Raw genomic sequence first — 20,806 nt, forward strand, 5'->3', positions numbered from 1 at the left:
TAAATTTGCAAAAATTTCTACATTTCTGTTTTTTTCTGTCAAGATGGGGTGCTGAGTGTACATTAATGAGAAATAAAATGAACTTTTTTGATTTTGGCAAATGGCTGCAATGACACAAAGAGTGAAAAATTTAAAGGGGTCTGAATACTTTCCGTACCCACTGTATGTCATTGTTATTAATTCAATCCAATTCAATTTTATTTGTATAGCGCCAAATCACATTACAATCATCTCAAGGCACTTTATAAAAACAAAAAATCCAACAAATCCCTTATGAGCAGCACTTGGTGACAGTGGAGAGGAAAAACTACCTTTAATGGAAGAAAAAACCTCCAGCAGAACCAGGCTCAGTTTGGGCGGCCGTCTGCCTCGACTGGTTGGGGTGAGTGGATAGAGGAGAGAGAAAAGAACAGCAACAATAAACAACAAATAGACACTGCAGGTTGGTGGGACCAGTAACTGCACATCAGCGATATACAGCTCCAGGACCAGGGACACCTGCAGAAGATACAGAGAGAGAACAGAGAGAGAGGGAGAGAGAGAGAGAGCACAAGGTTAGTGACATTCAATGGTGGAATATACATGTGAGGAGGGAGGAGAGGGGGAGAGGGGAGGGGAGGGGAAGGGAAGGGGGGGGGGGGGGGGGGGGGGTAGGTCAGTGCACCGATGGTCCTCGGGCAGTCTAGGCCTATAGCAGCATAACTAAGGGATGGTTCAGGATTACCTGAAGCCAGCCCTAACTATACGCTTTGTCAAAGAGGAAGGTTTTAAGCCTAACCTTAAAAGTACAGAGAGTTCCTGCCTCCTGAACCCAGACTCGGAGCTGGTTCCACAGGAGAGGAGCTTGATAGCTAGAGGCTCTGCCTCCCATTCTACTTTTGGAAACTCTGGGAACCACATGTAGACCTGCACTCTGAGTGCGAAGTGGTCTATTGGGATAATATGGTACTATAAGGTCTTTAAGGTATGAAGGAGCTTGATCATGAAGGGATTTGTATGTGAGAAGAAGGATTTTAAATTCTATTCTGGATTTTACAGGGAGCCAATGAAGAGAAGCTAATATAGGAGAAATATGATCTCTCTTGCTAGTTCCTGTCAGGACTCTGGCTGCAGCATTCTGGATTAACTGGAGGCTTTTTATGGAGATACTGGGACATCCAGATAGTAATGAGTTACAGTAATCTAGCCTTGAGGTAACAAATGCATGGACTAGTTTTTCTGCATCACTTTGAGACAGGATGTTCCTAATTTTGGCAATGATGTACAAGTGAAAGAAGGCAGTTCTAGAGATTTGTTTTTATTATTATGAATGACTGTCCAGTGCATTTCAGATGCTTCCAGCAACTGCACAGCACTCAGTAATGAAAACCTCTCTGTGTTGGGAAAGGCATGAAAAGCTGTTTGTTCCTTTAAAAGTCAAGTTTATCAAATTAATAAAAGCGAGTCGGCTTCTTCAAGCAACACTCTATCAAGTTGATTACCCTTAGTAAAGTTTGCAAAACAATGAGGTTCCAGTTCTTGCTTTGTCTTAAAGTGTTAGGCAACAAACAGCGTGCAGGCATTTAAAACCACTGTGTTCCTGCCTGACCTTCTATCTGTTGGTGTGACTGTCTCCAAGGCAACCAAATGTAAACCTACAGCAGGAGGCGTGCGGGGAAAACAGAAGAAAGGAGAGGAAACACTGGAGTGGAGAGTTTGTTGAAAAGGTTTGCTTGTCAAATATCCACAAAAGGTCAGACAATACATAACTGGATTAGTTTATCAGGAAATGTGAAGAATGGGAATGAAGCAAAGGAAATGACACCTCTGCAGTAAGTGAAGAGTTAATTCCAACATTTTATTGCAATTTTTGGTTGTTAGTCTTAAACTACCGCTGCTGACAATCACTAGGGTGGACTAACACTAATAACCTTTGCATTTTCTAAAATGCACTTCATAAATGTTTGTATATGTTATAGAGTTTTAACATGTTGATATTCTGTCATATTGCCTGTGGCTCTATTGGTGCTGGCAAACATTAAACCAGCTGAAGCTCAAAGTCTTTTGTATTATGGATACACTGCATGTGTTACCGCATGTAGAAATGTAAATGGTCACTGGTTAACAGTTTCATTTAAGCCTTGATGATGAAAGCTGTGGAGACTCAGCAGCAGAAATAATGTGAACAATAATTCCCATTACATCCTCGGTGCTGCCTCTGCAGGGAGCGATAGATCATTAGACTTACGTCACAGTGATAACATCACAGTAATCAACACACAAACATTAAGACTGAGCTGATAGACCTCAGTCAGATTGCCTCTTACAAACCCTCCATAATAACAAAAAAGCAATTGTTTGGCTTGACTCACTGCTCAGACGCTGGATTTTTCTTCACAGAGAACCTGTGAACTATGGAGAGAAGTGAGAAGACAGAGAAGAAGGGGCAGGGTGTTGAAGAGGTGCTGAAAGCAGAGCAGGAAGAGGAAAGTGGAGAGGCTTTTGTAGTCAGACTAGGGCAAGAAGTGGAAGACCAGGAGAATCTGAAGCTCTCTGACACTGAGGGTGAGGATGAACAAGGATGCACTCCCCTCATAACCGCCTGCCGTAAAGGCATGACTGAGGTAAGTTATGGTTGTGTGTGTGAGGGAGAGTTTGACATGGCCATGACGTGTTGATATATAGGTTAACTTAGGTAACCTAGCTGTTACACTACTTAAAAATCCAAAATTACAGAAAATCTCCTACAGAAGTTGGGGACTGTGGGTGGGGTGATCAAACAATCCTGCTACATGACAGGTTATAGTTTTCCTTCCATTAACAACAGCATGTTTACGTGCATATGAGAGCCACATGACCCAGATCTTGTGCTTTATATACTTCCTCTGTGTCCTCTGAGGGAGCCATGTTCAAAACAAGCATATGACTTACCGGTTCCATGGGAGGCCACATGGGAGACAACCCCCTGTGGTCTCCTGTGAAGCACCAAAACAGATATTACTGTTAAAGTGTTTGCATAAACTGGCACAATTAAAATACCAGTGTAGGACAGTAGTATACTGCTACAAAGTGATGAGGTGCCAACAGCTATTTTACTGCAAACTCTTCATCCAAAGGATGACATTTGACAACAATCTACAATTTTTCCTTTTCGTTTCATTCATTATTTCTCTGTGAGATCTCAAAAGGTGGTGCAGCAGCTGTTGAAGACCGAGGCTGATATGACCTTGTGTGACTGTAGCCAGAAGACAGCCCTCCATGTAAGCTCTCCTGAGCTCAGGGGAGAATTATTGAGTTGGATGTCAAGGCCTCATCTTCCTCCCCAGGCACAGCTGCTCCAGGCCTCCTGGCAGGGAGACCTGCACTATGTACAGTACCTGCTGGTACAAATCACATGCACAAACACATGCACAAACACACACACACACACACACACACACGGGTTTTCATGCGTCCTAGGGATGTTTTTAATCTTCACTTGCGGGGACTACCTTTTCTCCGCTTTCTAAAGGTCTGAAAAAAATCAGGTACAATTGTCATTGCACAAAGAGCTCATACACACTTTCAAATACTCACAATTCCAATATTTGCCAAATGATCTGAACATATCTTACCTGCAGTTACAAAAAATTATGCAAACGTAATTGCTGAGTAGCTGAAATATAGCCAAATTGAGAGCCCTTAATAGTAACCAATTCAGATAATCTTTGAGCTGCAATTATCTACAGCATTTCCCATATACATCTTCCAGTATGCATAAAAATGGCTAGCAAAACATTGTTATTTTGCTAACTTAGTTTATATTCAATGCCTAGAGATTGCTAGTATAGTATTGCTAATATGCTGGCTTTGCCTATCCTACCAAACCTAATGTCTATCTTAGAGCTACTAAAGCATTGAGAAAAAATCCATTAAAAGTGCTTACCTCTGGTTTAGTTTGCTGCTTAGTCTTTATTTCATTAGCTTCCATCTACAGGTGGCCATGACGGTGATTACATTCCAACCAAAATGGTCAAAAATTGAAAACATTCCTAATGGGGACCTAGATAGGTGGGCAGGACTGACCATATTTGGAAGTAGTGTGTGTGCAATACCAGTTTCAAATGTTGAAGTGGCACTAGTGAGCACATGTCCCAAACACACTTTTTGGAAAAAAGGTCTTTTGGGCCAAACCTAATAACCACATTGACATATATAGCATAGCTCCAGCATTCATCTGACAGCGTTTCCCTTTTGGGGACGTCACTTTTTGTTCCCACAACATTTCATGTCCCCATGACGTGACTGTGTAAACAGAATTTTGTCCCCGCAATTGATGAAAACCAGAGCACACACACACACACACACACCACACACAAAACAATACCCAGTTGGGTGTTTGGCAGATGAGGATTTGCCAGATGAACAATGACTCTAAGGATTACAATAACATTTTCCTATTATAAAAATGCAACTAGGCATGAGTAAGTGTTTTGTCCAATATTTGAGATGTTTTAGTCAGAAATCAGTCAATACATCTGTGGGTGGATAGTCTGTCTGCCTGTAAAGTAATATTTTATCAGGAACATGGCTCCTCTATTGCTTGGCAGCAGTCGGGTGGTTGGATCTAAACCTGATTTTTCATTGAGATCCTTGACTGAAAATCTCTAAAACTGAAAAAAACCCATTGTTTAATAAGGTAATGAAAAGGTATTTCTGTGTCAGACCAAGTTAAAAATATAGTTTTAATTATGTGTGACTGTTTTTCTCACCGTGCGATGGACTGGTGACCTGTCCAGAGTGTACCGCTGCCTTTCACCCAAAGAGAGCTGGGATAGGCTCCAGCAGATCTCATCCCTCCATCCATCCATCCATCCATCCATTATCTATACCTGCTTATTCACAGGGATCTGCTAGAACCTATTCCAACTCTCTTTAATATTCCCAGCAGATTTTTAATTAGGAATGATGTATAGATAATGGATGGATGAATAAATGAATCGACTGCTGTATCATGAGAAAATCTTGGTGTTAAATGCATAACATGAACGATTCTCCTAATCATTCCATCAAAATGTTGATTTAAAACCCCTAAAAATTAAAGAAATCATGTTTTTAGTATAAATGACAAGACCCTAGAAATAATTAAGAGATCAAAAGGTGTAAGAATTTGGATATACTGTAGTGTGTACAGTTTTTCTAAATTTGTATAGACCACAAACCAAAGCATAGCTGTGAATCATGCTGCACAGCAATGAAGGTGACTTGTCTGTGTATGTATATTTATGTATCTCACAATGCTAACGCTTTCTAACATGCTTATTTCAGAAGATTGCACTTTCATTGCAACACCATTCAGCTCTTGTTCATTTGGAGTTTAAATGCACTAAAGTTGCCAAATGAATGTAATCTGTGCGTCCTCTGTAATATATACATTTCTTCATTCTAAGTGCTTAGTGCTCCATTTGCTGTTCATGTGTGTTTATGTCTGTCTGCATTTTTCAGGCTCAGACTGTCATGGTGGATGTGAACGCACCAAACAGTGATGGTGTGACACCTGTGATGCTTGCTGTCAGGGACATCGACGTGTTTGAGATCTTAGGGACACAGTTGCCATGGGAACACAGACCTGTGGAAGTGGTTAAGGAACTGCTAGGACTCTCGGCGTAAGAAAACACACATTCATGCAGGCACTAGCATGTAAGATGCATACAAGCAGATGCACACACACATTTGTTTATTTATATTGATTCAACAAAAGGAAATGTGCTTTATATGCAAAAGGAACATATTTTTATGTATCTAAAGAGGCCAAAAATGTCTACTTACTCGTGTCCTATTTTTCTTTAAACATCTTAATCAGTGATCTGCAGGTACGAGACCACAGTGGCTGCTCGGTGCTCCAATATGCTGCGAAAATCAACAGCCCTGTGAAGGATGAGATCATTCATATGATGGTTGAGGCCCTAAGACACACAGGTACAAACACACACACACACACACACACACACACACATATATATATATATATATGTCAGTTATTTCCAAATAAGAAAAATGGTTATTAATCAGCAAGGTTTAGTAGATAAACAGTTTCTGTGTCATTCACAGTCCAAACCAGGGGTCAGCAACCTAAGGCACGCATGCCACAATTGGCAAGCTGTGAGAAAACCCACGGCATGCCAAGCACATTTGACCAGACATACTCATTTTCCTGGACATCCTCTTTTTAGGGCCATAAAAAAGCGTCCGTCCGTAATTTCTAAATCACCCCAAAATTCTACCACATTCAAACAGCATTTCTTATATGCTGTTACCAGCTCCGCCTCCTTGGATGCAATTCAGTCACTCTTCATGCTAACATTGGTCAGACTCCAGACTCCATTTCAGTCACATGCAGCACCAATAATTACCCCTAGATGCACTGTTGACAGTTTCTATGTGTAATATGAATGGAGTCACCTCTTTATTGATCACCCAACATTTCAGTTCCTCTCAGCTACAGAGGATTTTAGCATTTCAGTTTTAATATTTTGGTGGCTGGATATGTAACGAGGTCACTACTTGCAACCAAGTTTGCTGTATCATGAAAAGATTAAAGGTCCGTGTTGTGCTTACGTTTTACACTGCTGTAAGCAGCTGCAAAAATCCCTTAAAGTGGTGGGAACATTTTGATCTTAGTTGCAATAATCCTTCTCTGCTGGGGAAAGAATACTTATTTGTACATTCTCACCTGAAAGAATCAAATCTAAGATGGAATGAGATAAACCTTTTTCATTTCTAAAATGATTGTGAAATTCATTCATGAAACATGGAAACTAAGAAAGATAATATAATAATTTTTCATTAATTGCATGGAACTTTAAGTAGCCACATGCAAAGAAATAAATAAAGTTCATTATCTGTTGTGTCCTTTCCTCTTATAACTGAATTAAACAATGGAGGTGATGTTGATTGAGCGCTTACTTGCTTCATTCCTCGTGTTATCAGCCACACTTTGGTTACACATTCATGGATCAGTTACTTATTTAACTCTGCAGACATGTACACACCACCATCTATCCTTCTATTCATGTTTATGAATAAGTACATACTTTCTTTCTGTCATTCACATACATACAAAGAGAGTGCCGAATTCACTCATAGGCTAATCCTGTTTTTTGGAGTAAAACCTCTGCAGCTGAGCTTAAAACCTGTACTTATGTAAGAGGGTCTAAGAAAGGCTTGTTTGTGTATATGTGAGTGACCACCCTGGTAAAAGCCTTCAAGACAGCGTGTGAGTCAAGGTAGAGTCGCGTTAGAGTCAAGGAATATGATACAGACACAGGGTGACACAGGGAGGGTGGAGAAATAGAGAAAATGGAGAAAAACACCTTGAAGGTAAAAATAAATAGTTTTCTGACGTTTGTTTTTCCTGTTTCTATTTTCTCACTTTTTGTAAACAGCACAGGGTGTGGGGATGTGGACCCTCTGCACCAAAAATGGAGTTATTTTGTATAATTATTTACCTGCTCTGTTCATTAATGTCTCAGCAAGCTGAAAGTTTGATTTCTTCTTCATTACAAGGTAGAACGGCTTCAGATTAGTTCTGTTGTTGTGCAGATCCTGCCCCTGTGTCACCCCTAGCCCTCACCATAGATTTATGCCAGTGCTCGGACTCAGAATTTGGAGATTCAGACATAGATTTGGACTTTGGAAGCCTTTGTCCTAACCAGCTGTCAGCAGCCTCCCCCATCGAAACGCCAACCCATCAACATTGTTTCTTGCTGTACAGCCACACTGGGGTAAGTGACACATGGCAAACTACTCTGGAAAGATATGCTGAAAATGTGACTTCTATATCCAAATGTCAAGGCTCTTTTCATTCTTGTTTTGAGCTATGGGTGTGAGGTTGTATTGTATTGTATTGAAGCATATGGGTTTGAGTGCACAGTGTGGTTCTCAAATAGCTACAATTAACAGACACACACCGGCACTGAGTGGCCACCCGAAAGACAAATAATTTGCAATGTACGTGTGTGTGGAGGAGGGGTCCTCTCTATAGCTGACACTTAGCTGCCATACCACCATACTGTGCGTGTGTGTCCTGATAGAGGACCAGACAAGTAGGGCAGCTGGTTAGCTGGAGGAGAAGAGCAGGTGGTTATCACTGAAAAGCTACAGTATACGTGTCTGAGAAAACCACTCACATGGCAGTGCATGTGTACAAGAACAATGGTAAAACTACAAATAAGACATTTAAACCAATAGTTTAGGTTAAATCAAAAGCAAAACATTAGAATAAATATTACATATTGGCTGCCAAACCAACAAGCTACTGCGTATTTAAATTGAAAACTTTTTTGAGCCTTGGTGGTGGACTGCAGCTTGCACTGCATGAAGGACAAGCTTTAAGAAAGCATTGAATAAATGAGAACAAGCTAATATAAGGACATTATTCTTCATCATAAAAATATATTTTGATTTTTTTGTTAAAATTTCTGACTTATTTAATGAGTTAAGAAAATACTAACAGAGCCTGCCTTAGTCCTGCATTGCTTCTACTAGCACGTTTAGAATGAAATATATAATTAATGAACTATTGAACTGCCGGCTTTCCAGGAAGTGCTAGAATCTCCAGTGTGCCCTCCCCTATCTCACCATCAGAAAGGCGTCAGCCAAGGTAAGAAGTCTTCCCATCACTTCTGAACATCTGATGGAATAATCTCTGGACTGTTGATGTATGAAGTTTTTGGGGTTTTATATTCAACATCCCAAATGGGCTTTCAGGTCAATTCACCTTTTAAAAGGAGGGCATTTAGGTAGGCGTGACTGGATGGGAGGAGTCTCACTTGCAATAGAAACCTTAGCTGGGAAACCTCCCTGCCTCCCTTTTACCTCAGCTGCAACAGCATGGTTGAGACACAGAGAGGGTAAAATGGCCACTATAAAAATGTGGAACAGACATGTAAAGAATACAGAGAGTGAAGATATTAAGCATTAGCCCAAGTGTGGCAGAATAAAGAAATGGAAACAGGAATTATCTGATTCAGTCATTAAACCTGATCTCGAAAGGAGAGGAGACCAGGAGGCTCGGGCACAGGTAATTCCATTGTTTTCTTTATGATGAACATCAAGATGTATATGAACTCTGCCTTATCGTACAATAGGACATATTCTATGTGTACTCAAAACACTGGATGTATGTTTACTATTACTCATGTGGTTATCAAGGCTCATTGTGGTGTTACGATGGAGCTATGAAATCTAGAAAACACCATCTGTGCAGCCTGTCAGTCTCAGATGAAACCTCAGAATGACATTATCCTTTAGCCCATAAAGAAATGTCTGGTTTATTTAGTTTCTTTCTAAGGTTTTTTATTAATGTAAGTAATGTTCTAAGTATCTCATTTGTATCAGTGTTAGTGATATTTGGCCTCTGTCGGGCCAGAAATATGTATGTGTAACACTAACTCAGTTTCAAATGAGTGTGTAACTGTGAACACAGAGAGAAAACAATGGGCTTGGCGGATTGGTGGGTGTAACTGTGTATGTCTGTGTGTGTCTGTGTGTTTGTGGGGGCAGATAAGGGGATCCCCCTCACTTTCCACAGCACCATGGAAACACTGAGAGACATCAGACAGGCCTACCAGGACGCAGGGAGGGGAAGCAGGTGGGCAGGGTGAACTCTCACAGTCTTTTCTCTGTCACACACACTCATTCAGATATGCATGTCATGTATGAACTAAAAGGGAAGAGTAATTTACAAGTTGGTGGTAGTGCGCTGATAGTATTGACACACGTGAATGCATCTGTTCATATGTAACCACAAACATTTCGTGTGTGGCTAGTTAACACTCCATCTGTCCAACACTCTGCCGCAGGTCACAGTGTACAACTGCCTCTTACTTTTATGCTAACACTAGAATAGAGTCCTCTCAGGTTACACTCACAGACCTGTGTCAATGTGTCCAGAGGACAACCTGTTCCACCCAAACACGTTAGAAACACAGACATCGGGGAAGAGAGGGCTTTGCTGAATCAGCCCATTGTCTGTTATGTTGAGCTCTCACCGCTGAATCAAGTCCAAGCTCTCCAAGGAAAAGAAAGGTCATTGAGCAGGTCTCTGATTTCATACCATCAGCTGCCAGAAACAGAAATATGAGCAAAATGAGGCATTATGTTCAATTCACCACAAGAAAAAAAAAAAACCAAGGGATTTGTAATTTTCTAATTCTAATAGCATTAATGAGGATTTCTGGCTTAACTATGTTTATATTGTATTAATCTGATGTCTAAAACGCCTCTCTGCAGTTTTCTTATTTATCTAACCTGGAAAAACAGTCTATTAACATCTAAAAAAGCTCTCCGTGAAGCCAGAACTGCATACTATTCATCACTAATAGAGGAAAATAAGAACAATCCCAGGTTTCTTTTCAGCACTGTAGCCAGGCTGACAAAAAGTCACAGCTCTGTTGAGCCCAGTGTTCCCTTAGCTCTCAGCAGTGATGACTTTATGAGTTTCTTTACAAATAAAATCACAACTATTAGAGATAAAATTCAGCAGATGCTTCCTATACCTGCAATAAATGAATCTTTTACTACAGTAGCTCTTGAATCATCTGTAAGACCTCAGTTATGTTTAGACTGCTTCTCTCCCATAGATCTCTCTGAATTCACATCAGTAGTTGCTTCATCTAAATCATCAACATGTCTCTTAGACCCCATCCTGACTAGACTGCTTAAAGACACCCTGCCATTAATTAACTCATCTTTATTAGACTTGGTAAATGTATCTCTAGTATCAGGCTACGTACCACAGACCTTTAAGACTGCAGTTATCAAACCCTTACTCAAAAAGTCTAGTCTTGATCCAGTAGTCTTGGCTAATTATAGACCAATATCCAACCTACCATTTATTTCTAAAATCCTTGAAAAAGCTGTTGCTAAGCAGCTATCAGACCACTTACACAGGAATGAACTATTTGAAGATTTTCAGGATTTATAGCACATCATAGTACAGAAACAGCACTGTTAAAAGTCACGATCTTCTCTTAGCCTCAGATAATGGACTTGTTTCTATACTTGTCCTGCTAGACCTTAGTGCAGCATTTGACATTATTAACCACAGCATCTTATTACAGAGATTAGAGCATGTGACTGGTATCAGAGGAACAGCGTTAAAATGGTTCCAATCCTATTTATCAGACAGATTCCAGTTTGTTCATGTCCATGATGAACCTTCCATGCACACAAAAGTTAGTTATGGAGTTCCACAAGGTTCTGTACTAGGACCAATTCTGTTCAACTTGTACATGCTTCCTTTAGGCAATGTTATTAGGAAGCACTCTATTAATTACCACTGCTATGCAGATGACACTCAGCTCTATCTATCTATGAAACCTGATAACACAAACCAGTTAACCAGACTTCAAGCATCTCTAACTGACATAAAGGCCTGGATGACCAGTAACTTTCAGAGAAATTCAGCGAAAACAAAAGTTATTATATTTGGGCCTAAAAACCTCAGAAATAGCTTTTTTAAAAGTATAGCTACTTTAGATGGCATAGCCCTGGCCTCCAGCACTATTGTGAAAAACCTTGGAGTCATTTTAGACCAGCACATGTCCTTTAATTCACACATAAAACAAATCTCTAGAACTGCCTTCTCTGACCTGGGCAAGATTGCCAAAATTAGGAACAGCCTGTCTCAAAGTGATGCAGAAAAACTAGTTCATGCATTTGTTACCTCAAGGGTAGATTACTGTAACTATATTAGCTTGTCTTCACTGGCTCCCTGTAAAATACAGAATAGAATTTAAAATCCTTCTCACATACAAATCCCTTCATGATCAAGCTCCTTCATACTTTAAAGACCTCATAGTACCATATTATCCCAATAGAGCACGTTGCTCTCAGAGTGCAGGTCTACTTGTGGTTCCCAGAGTTTCCAAAAGCAGAATGGGAGGCAGAACCTTTAGCTATCAAGCTCCTCTCCTGTGGAACCAGGTCCCAGTCTGGGTTCAGGAGGCAGACACCTTCCTTTTTATCAAAGCGTATAGTTAGGGCTGGCTTCAGGTAACCCTGAACCATCCCTTAGTTATGCTGTTATAGGTCTAGACTGCCCGAGGACCATTGGTGCACTGAGCTGAGCTCCCCTACCTTAACTCTCCCCTCCCTTCCCTTCCCCTCTCCTCCTCTCCTCCCTCCTCACATGTATATTCCACCATTGAATGTTACTAACTTCATGCTCACTCTCTCCACTAGTTTGTGCTCTCTCCCTCTCTCTCTGTTCTCTCTCTGTACCTTCTGCAGGTGTTGTTTGTTTGCTTATTGTTGTTGCTCTTTTCTCTCTCCTCTATCCACTCACCCAAACCGGTCGAGGCAGATGACCGGCCAAACTGAGCCTGGTTCTGCTGGAGATTTTTTCTTCCGTTAAAGGGAGTTTTTCCTCTCCACTGTAGCCAAGTGCTGCTCATAAGGGAATTGCTGGGGTTTTTTTTGTTTTTTGTAAAGTGCCTTGAGATGATTTGTATTGTGATTTGGCGCTATACAAATAGAATAGAATAGAATTGAATTCATTTTAATATTAATATTAAGTGTACTACTCTTCTGTGTTTTCTCTTCCAATCCTGAGCAGAGGAGGACTGTCTCTGCCAAGCCTGAGTAACAACAGCAGACAATGGGGCCATGTAGATCCTGCTCCCCCATGTGGTCTCCCTGTACCTCCTAGATACAGGTACATACTGTAGCTGGACTCATTATTTAGCCACTTAATGCTACTTAAAAAAACATTGGTAGCAAATATCAATTTCACATACCTTGCTTGTCATCATCCCACATAAATATAGTAGAGCAGTGAAAATGTAGTTTCATTTAAAATAAACCCTCAATAAAATAATGTGAAAGAAGTTTTTTTGTTTGTGGGTTATTGAGCTAACACTAAATTATATGTGATTTATTTGCCCCTAACAGGCAGAGAACAAGAAGTGTGGTTGCTGCTTCCCCATCTTCCCTCAGTCCCCTGTCAGTGGCTAAGCCCAGCCAGCTCAGCCGATCAGCCCCCAGCCTCATGGAACCACTGCTGTGTTCAAACACTGTGATACAGGCCAGGGCACACATCCAGACTCGTATGTATTATACATATACAGCACACATGCATAAATTAAGACTGTAGATATTACAGCTGTGAGTTCTTTTTAATTTTTATTATTATATATAGTTTTATTATTATTGTTGCTGATGACACTTGTTCCTTTAAATATATATTCGTATCCTGCAGGACTGGGTTCTCACAATGCTGTCAGCGAACAAAAGGTGAGTTTCTACAAAAAAAAAAAGACTTGTACTTTCTCATACTTAAATTCCCTTTTCTTTACATCCATGTGTTTGTTTACCCTGAACATCCTAAACATTGAATTACCATCAGTGTACTAATTATCTGCAGTTTACACAGGGTTTCTTGCCATTTCTGCAGCCCCGAACTCCCAAGCTGTTGGCACCACTGGACAGCAAGCCCAGAGACAGTGCAGCTCTGCCTGTACTAAAGTACCACATTCCCCTAAAACCAATCAGCAGGAGCCCCCTTTGCTCTAGGAGCCGGTTGAGGAGAGAGAGGCTGTCTTGGAGCCGCCCACGCTCTGGCCCTCTGGCTACTAAGGGTGGCAGCGAGGAGAGCGGGTCCAGCAGCAGCACCCGGAGTTCAATCGACCTGGAGGATGTGGATGAAGAATCTGAGACAGATATACAACCTGTCAATCATGGGAGTGATCTCAGCAGACAATCAGATACTCACTCCCTTATTAAATGTAACTATGTAAAACAAGAGGACACTATGAATAATGCTAAAGACAATGAAATACCTGTCACATCAGACTCTAAGGAGGAAAAGAACAATGTGGGCTGCACTGCAGAATCTGACACTGATGTTAGCCATGATATTACATTTAATATCAAACATGACCACGCTGATGCTATTGCATGGACTCAAGGAAATTACAGAAATGAACTGTACCATGTAAAGCAGACAGAAGAATTAATGAGAGATCCCTGTGATGAAGAAACCCAGGTATATAACCCAGTTCTTTATGGTACAAAGGATGTAAAGTTAAATACGCGCACTGATATGGGGAAAAGTCCGAGTGCTACTCTAGTTGTAAACCTTCCAGAGTCAGATGTAGAGTGGAAGAGAGATGAGAAGATGGCGAAAGCCTTAGTGCTTGCCCGAAACAAAGGAGCCAACCAGTCCTTCAGTACACAAGCACAGAAAAGCCAAAGCATCATAGGTTGGAGCAAGTCCAAAAGCAGCGTGAAGTACTCTTCACTCTCCACACAAGTCAAAGATAAAACCAGGAAAGTCCCTGAGCTAATGATTAGTGCTGAGGTCACTGTAACTAAAGTCAAATCGATGCTTAAACCTGTTAAAGGTGCTCATTGTACCACTAGCACTCCATCACCACGGAAAAAGGTTATTGATCATCTGCAAGGCAGAAAAACTAATCCTGAGAAGCTGAACAGCAACAGAGCTCAACAGCACACAGTAGTGAGAGAGCTGAAGACCGCCCAGCAGTGGAAGAGACTCAGCGTAGCAGGGACACCAAGATCTAAATCTTCTGTGGAGTTCATCGCCTATAATGACATGTTTCAGGAGATACAGAGTGCAAATGAGGGACCAGCCATCTATGAGATGTTTGCTGGTCCTATCTACGATAACCTTAGAGCTTCCAGCAGCTGTGAGAAAACAAACAACAGACAAGTACAGTCTGCTCCACCTCGGAAGATACAACAACTCCATGGAGTCAAACACAGACCCTTGAAACAACTTCAGCATAAGCTGAGAAGTCCAGGGGAGCGTGTGGTGGTTTTACCTAAAAACAAAGCGAAACTTGCATCCTCGAGGGCAAAACACCACCTCACACCTGTAACAAGGAAAGGTACTTATAAAAAGGACAATATGCCCAAACTAGAAGCTGAGTTACCTCTTGCTAATCATGGCAAAATCTGTCATGATAGTCAAGAAAAAGCTGAAGAACATAAGTTAACTACTATACAGGAGGATCTTTCTACGTATGGGTCTAAAACATTAAAATCTGATATTAAAACATTGATTGGACCCACTTCATCTCATCAGAAAGAAGAGCATAGTCATGTGCACATGAATATGCAAGAACCAGTTGGGTATTCAGCAGTGGGAAGCCTACCCAGATCGGACCCTGAGCCTGCATCACCTCAAAGTCCCCAGCAGATGAAGATCAACACTTGGACATCTTCGAGCAGCAGCAACTGCACCATTATGTCACCAGTTTACCAGAGGTTTCTGGATGAGGTCGGGGATGGGCCACTCACAGATGACCTGCTGCAATGTCTGGCTGAAGAGCTGATCTCACTGGATGAGAAGGACAGTACCATAGGGCCATGTCCTGATAACCTGAAACCAAGCAATGTGGAGTCCAAAAGTGAAGAAGATTCTGTATCAGGGAGAAATACATTTCCTGGGGTGAGCTTTGTGGTTAACATTCTGGTTAAAGAAACATAATTGTGCTTTCACAAAAGAAAGAAATTTTGTCATTACCACAATGCAATATGGCCATGACTATGAGTGATTTGGAGCACTTTCTATCTTTTCTTATTCAATCCTGTTTTTTACAACTCCACAGACTTAGGAACTGTATGAAAAGTATTTGTTAGAGTAGTGCATACATTTTTTGGAGGTGGTTGTATTTGTTTCCTCTTCTGATTTGCATATTTTATTACAGCTGTTATTTGTAAATACTACTACTAATAATAATAATTTCAGTTATATAAACAGTTACATGAAAAAGACAACTTTCACTTGTGGCATGATTCAGCAAAGTGAGCTTTGCCACATGCAGAAAACGTTTGTTTTGTCTCAGTGTTAGTGTTTTGTTTCATTGGAAGTTCACATCAGAAGTTCTGTTAAGATAATAAGGCTTGAAGTGCTGTAGGGTGTGAGGGTGGTGTAGTTTTATAAGTAAAGAAAACAATTACCATGGGCCTAGCTCCATTCAGGATTGTCTCAATCACTGCATCGGAGATAGATTGTCCTATAAATAAGCTCAAGGAAGTGACTGTGCACAGGACTTTACATTTTACGTTTGCCAAACCGAAGAAATAAGTCTTCATCTTTGAAGTATTTTATAAGAGTGAGAAATACTCTGATAAAATATAAATCTCATCTTTGCGTCTTTTGTTAAAGTTGTTTTTGATTAAGGAATGGGTTGATCCTTGTTATTTGTTCCTGTTGTGGGTGAAAACACATCAAGTAGATATTTTACAGCTTGAAACACCACAATGACATGATAAGGATGATGCACTAAGAAAACCTAAGTGACACAAAGGTGAGATTACTGTTTTACAAACTGAATTTAAAAAAAAAGAAAATACTTTAGAAATGAGGAGTAACGAGTTGGTTTAGTATATGCTTGCATGGTTAATCACTCCTCTGTTGAAGTGGCACACACAGAGCTTTACTTGTTTTACAAAATGAAACATGAGGTTCAGCCTCTCACAACACAGCTACATGTTTCATACAGTCCCTTAATACAGTTACATTCACTTGTAGCTTACTATAATGTATTTAAATGGGCTAAACATTTTTACTGACTATAATTAATATTCCTATTCTACCTAAATCTTAACAAACCAAACTAATCCTAATTCCAAATTCTTGAATGATTTTCAGTTGATAATCCATGCCACACTATACTCTATATTGTTCTGTTACTTTGCCAACCTTCATTTTGTGTTTTTTCGTAGGGTGCATCAACAGACAGTGCTGCTCTGCCTGGCTCTAGATTGGTTGTAGATGACACCATCACATGGACGAAGGGTGAAGTACTTGGCAGAGGAGGCTATGGCATTGTAAGCATGCTGATTTAGAATAACAAAGTATAGCTAATAACACATTCCAGCATAAGAAGAAAATCTCACTATACATACAGTGGGTACGGAAAGTATTCAGACCCCTTTAAATTTTTCACTCTTTGTGTCATTGCAGCCATTTGCCAAAATCAAAAAAGTTAATTTTATTTCTCATTAATGTACACTCAGCACCCCATCTTGACAGAGAAAAACAGAAATGTAGAAATTTTTGCAAATTTATTAAAAAAGAAAAACTGAAATATCACATGGTCATAAGTATTCAGACCCTTTGCAGTGACACTCATATTTAACTCACATGCTGTCCATTTCTTCTGATCCTCCTTGAGATGGTTCTGCTCCTTCATTGGAGTCCAGCTGTGTTTAATTAAACTGATTGGACTTGATTAGGAAAGGCACACACCTGTCTATATAAGACCTTACAGCTCACAGTGCATGTCAGAGCAAATGAGAATCATGAGGTCGAAGGAACTGCCCAAGGAGCTCAGAGACAGAATTGTGGCAAGGCACAGATCTGGCCAAGGTTACAAAAGAATTTCTGCAGCACTCAAGGTTCCTAAGAGCACAGTGGCCTCCATAATCCTCAAATGGAAAAAGTTTGGGACGACCAGAACTCTTCCTAGACCTGGCCGTCCAGCCAAACTGAGCAATCGTGGGAGAAGAGCCTTGGTGAGAGAGGTAAAGAAGAACCCAAAGATCACTGTGGCTGAGCTCCAGAGATGCAGTAGGGAGATGGGAGAAAGTTCCACAAAGTCAACTATCACTGCAGCCCTCCACCAGTCGGGGCTTTATGGCAGAGTGGCCCGACGGAAGCCTCTCCTCAGTGCAACACACATGAAAGCCCGCACAGAGTTTGCCAAAAAACACATGAAGGACTCCCAGACTATGAGAAATAAGATTCTCTGGTCTGATGAGACCAAGATTGAACTTTTTGGCGTTAATTCTAAGCGGTATGTGTGGAGAAAACCAGGCACTGCTCATCACCTGCCCAATACAATCCCTACAGTGAAACATGGTGGTGGGAGCATCATGTTGTGGGGGTGTTTTTCAGCTGCAGGGACAGGACGACTGGTTGCAATTGAAGGAAAGATGAATGTGGCCAAGTACAGAGATATCCTGGAAGAAAACCTCTTCCAGAGTGCTCAGGACCTCAGACTGGGCCGAAGGTTCACCTTTCAACAGGACAATGATCCTAAGCACACAGCTAAAATAACAAAGGAGTGGCTTCGGAACAACTCTGTGACCGTTCTTGACTGTCCCAGCCAGAGCCCTGACCTAAACCCAATTGAGCATCTCTGGAGAGACCTGAAAATGGCTGTCCACCAACGTTCACCATCCAACCTGACAGAACTGGAGAGGATCTGCAAGGAAGAATGGCAGAGGATCCCCAAATCCAGGTGTGAAACACTTGTTGCATCATTCCCAAGAAGACTCATGGCTGTACTAGCTCAAAAGGGTGCTTCTACTCAATACTGAGCACAGGGTCTGAATACTTATGACCATGTGATATTTCAGTTTTTCTTTTTTAATAAATTTGCAAAAATTTCTACATTTCTGTTTTTTTCTGTCAAGATGGGGTGCTGAGTGTACATTAATGAGAAATAAAATGAACTTTTTTGATTTTGGCAAATGGCTGCAATGACACAAAGAGTGAAAAATTTAAAGGGGTCTGAATACTTTCCGTACCCACTGTATATGTATATCATCAGTGTTATGTCATGTACATAACATAACATACATGTAGGTCTGTCAACCTTCAGAAATCCTGTTTAAAATTTTTGTGAGGTTTAACAAACTGAACACCAAGTTCTGGGTCATTATTCCTACCAAGAATATTTGGTAGCAATAATTATCTGGTATCATTACACAACCATGCACTGTAATGATCTTAAGACAGAAATTCATAGCAGTTACCGCTGGATAACACTGCTGGCTTTCCCAGGTGTACTGTGGCTTGACCAGCCAGGGCCAGCTGATAGCCGTGAAGCAGGTGGGCCTGGATACCACCGACCCTGACAGTGCAAAGAGGGAGTACAGTCGTCTGCAGGGGGAGGTGGAGCTGCTTAAGACTCTTAGACACACCAACATTGTAGGTTTCCTGGGGACCTCGCTTTCACAGCATGTGGTCTCCATCTTCATGGAGTACATTCCCGGAGGATCCATCGCTAGCATCCTTCACAGGTTAAGTTGATTTGAAATAGTCTGACAACTTACTTTTACTTTATCTTATCTAAATTTATTTAGCATGCACTTAATGTAATTTTTACATTGCACTTTTAAGTGTTTAGAGTTTATCTGCATGTACCAAGGGTCTGAGAGTAATGAACTTTTGATTCTCTGGCAGAATTTACAGTAAAGCAGACTTTGGCTCTTGACAAATGTCAACACCAAAATTAGGGTCTTACAATAAAACTCTTTACTGCCTTCAGGTTTGGCCCGCTGCCTGAAAGAGTCCTGGCTCTATACACCCATCAGATCCTGGAAGGGGTGGCCTACCTTCATCTGAACAGGGTGATTCATCGTGACTTGAAGGGAAACAATGTCATGCTGATGCCCACTGGTGTCATCAAGCTGATAGACTTTGGCTGTGCACGACGTCTCAGCTGCTTGAACCACACTGCTAGCAACAGTGGAGACCTTCTTAAGTCTGTCCATGGCACCCCTTACTGGATGGCACCTGAGGTAGATCTGTTAAATTTTTATTCATCTGAGAAAATTACTAAATGGCTTTTAATCATCTTAAATGGGCCTTTTTAGTCTGTTCTGAACCAGGTCATCTAATCCCCTCTCTTAGGTCATCAGTGAGACAGGATATGGCAGAAAGTCAGATATATGGAGTGTGGGTTGCACAGTGTTTGAAATGGCCACAGGGAAACCACCACTAGCACACATGGACAAGATGGCAGCGTTGTTCTATATTGGAGCTCAGAGAGGGGTGATGCCCTCCTTACCGGACAGGTTCTCAGAGGACGCCAAAGATTTTGTAAAAATCTGCTTGACAAGGTGATATCTATTTTCCTCCCCAGTCATCTGTATATTCTTGTTTCATGAACAATGAATTTCTGTCATAGGTTCACTTAAAAATGTGCCTCATTTACTTTGGTGAAAAATGAACTTAATAGTGTACATATTTTTGTATTTATAGTCACATTTGGGAATAGGTTTCTAACTTCCATTTGTTTCCTCTCCATTCCAGTGACCAGAGACTACGACCATCTGCAGACCAGCTGCTGAAGCATTCATTCATCCACAGAAATGACACTGCAGTGAACTCTTGGGAAACACAGAACTACTGTAGTCACCCAAAGGGATTGTGTGTTTAACAAGGAGTCACAGTAAAAGATGGGGTATGTGCCACAGATCTTTCTGGACACTACATTGCAAATTATATTAAGGATGAGCAAACTGTTATTGCATTTTTAAGCTAAAGTCTAAAAGGAACTACACGTGAAGCACTTTGCTACATTAACAAACCTTTAAATGTGAACATGTAGATGCCAGATTTACTGACTTTTGGTATTTCCTATAGCAGTCCTGTAAATGTGCCAATCTTATGCCTTATTTTTTACATTTATACAGAAACTCCAAGTCTGTTTTGTGTGACACATTTACATTCTGATACATCTAATATTGCAGCATATATTGCATTATTTGTTAATGACCATAACTTTGGTTTTTCAATGAGGATAAACTAGTACTTTTCTTATTCAAGTCAGTTTCCTCACACCTAGTCAAGCAAAATGGATAGACACAATGTATAAACAAAACAGCAACAACCAGAATTTAGACTGTCAAGGTAGTGGCAACTTTAAAGTTTATTCATAATACGGAAATGTGAAGAAAATTGATGTAGTGCCTTATGCTCATTTGTCTACAACTGCTGTTTCTGTGTGCTCAGCTGTAAAGTTCCTAATAACAATCCAGTCTTAAGACTAACTGGGTGTTTTGCATGCTCTAAAAATAAATGGAT

The 20,806-nt window shown here is 40.7% G+C and overlaps 2 protein-coding genes across 7 annotated transcripts in view; one reads left to right on the plus strand and one right to left on the minus strand.

Annotated features, from left to right (window-relative positions):
* The window catches only part of ramp1 (receptor activity modifying protein 1), a 73,816-nt gene extending 68,229 nt beyond the window's left edge, over nt 1-5,587 (minus strand). The window contains exon 1 of the mRNA XM_026294508.1: nt 5,495-5,587. The gene's annotated coding sequence lies outside the window, so the exon portion shown is untranslated. The remainder of the gene's footprint in view (nt 1-5,494) is intronic.
* map3k19 (mitogen-activated protein kinase kinase kinase 19) lies at nt 1,624-20,700 on the plus strand. 6 transcript variants are annotated; one of them, XM_026294498.2, is made up of 17 exons: nt 1,624-1,811; nt 2,380-2,603; nt 3,168-3,362; nt 5,464-5,624; nt 5,822-5,937; nt 7,561-7,742; nt 8,560-8,620; nt 9,523-9,610; nt 12,578-12,676; nt 12,913-13,067; nt 13,220-13,254; nt 13,385-15,433; nt 16,714-16,818; nt 18,779-19,017; nt 19,266-19,518; nt 19,631-19,839; nt 20,033-20,700. In XM_026294498.2, the coding sequence occupies exons 2-17, from the start codon at nt 2,394-2,396 to the stop codon at nt 20,157-20,159; spliced, it is 4,284 nt and encodes a 1,427-aa protein (XP_026150283.1). In that variant the 5' UTR covers nt 1,624-1,811; nt 2,380-2,393; the 3' UTR covers nt 20,160-20,700. The 6 variants fall into 6 exon arrangements, with proteins under 6 accessions (XP_026150283.1, XP_026150284.1, XP_026150285.1 ...); XM_026294499.2 differs by having other exon boundaries at nt 13,394-15,433; XM_026294500.2 differs by having other exon boundaries at nt 13,415-15,433.
* The last annotated feature ends 106 nt before the right edge of the window (nt 20,701-20,806 follow it).

This window comes from Mastacembelus armatus, chromosome 21 (assembly GCF_900324485.2).
Source record: "Mastacembelus armatus chromosome 21, fMasArm1.2, whole genome shotgun sequence".
Lineage (NCBI taxonomy): Eukaryota > Metazoa > Chordata > Actinopteri > Synbranchiformes > Mastacembelidae > Mastacembelus > Mastacembelus armatus.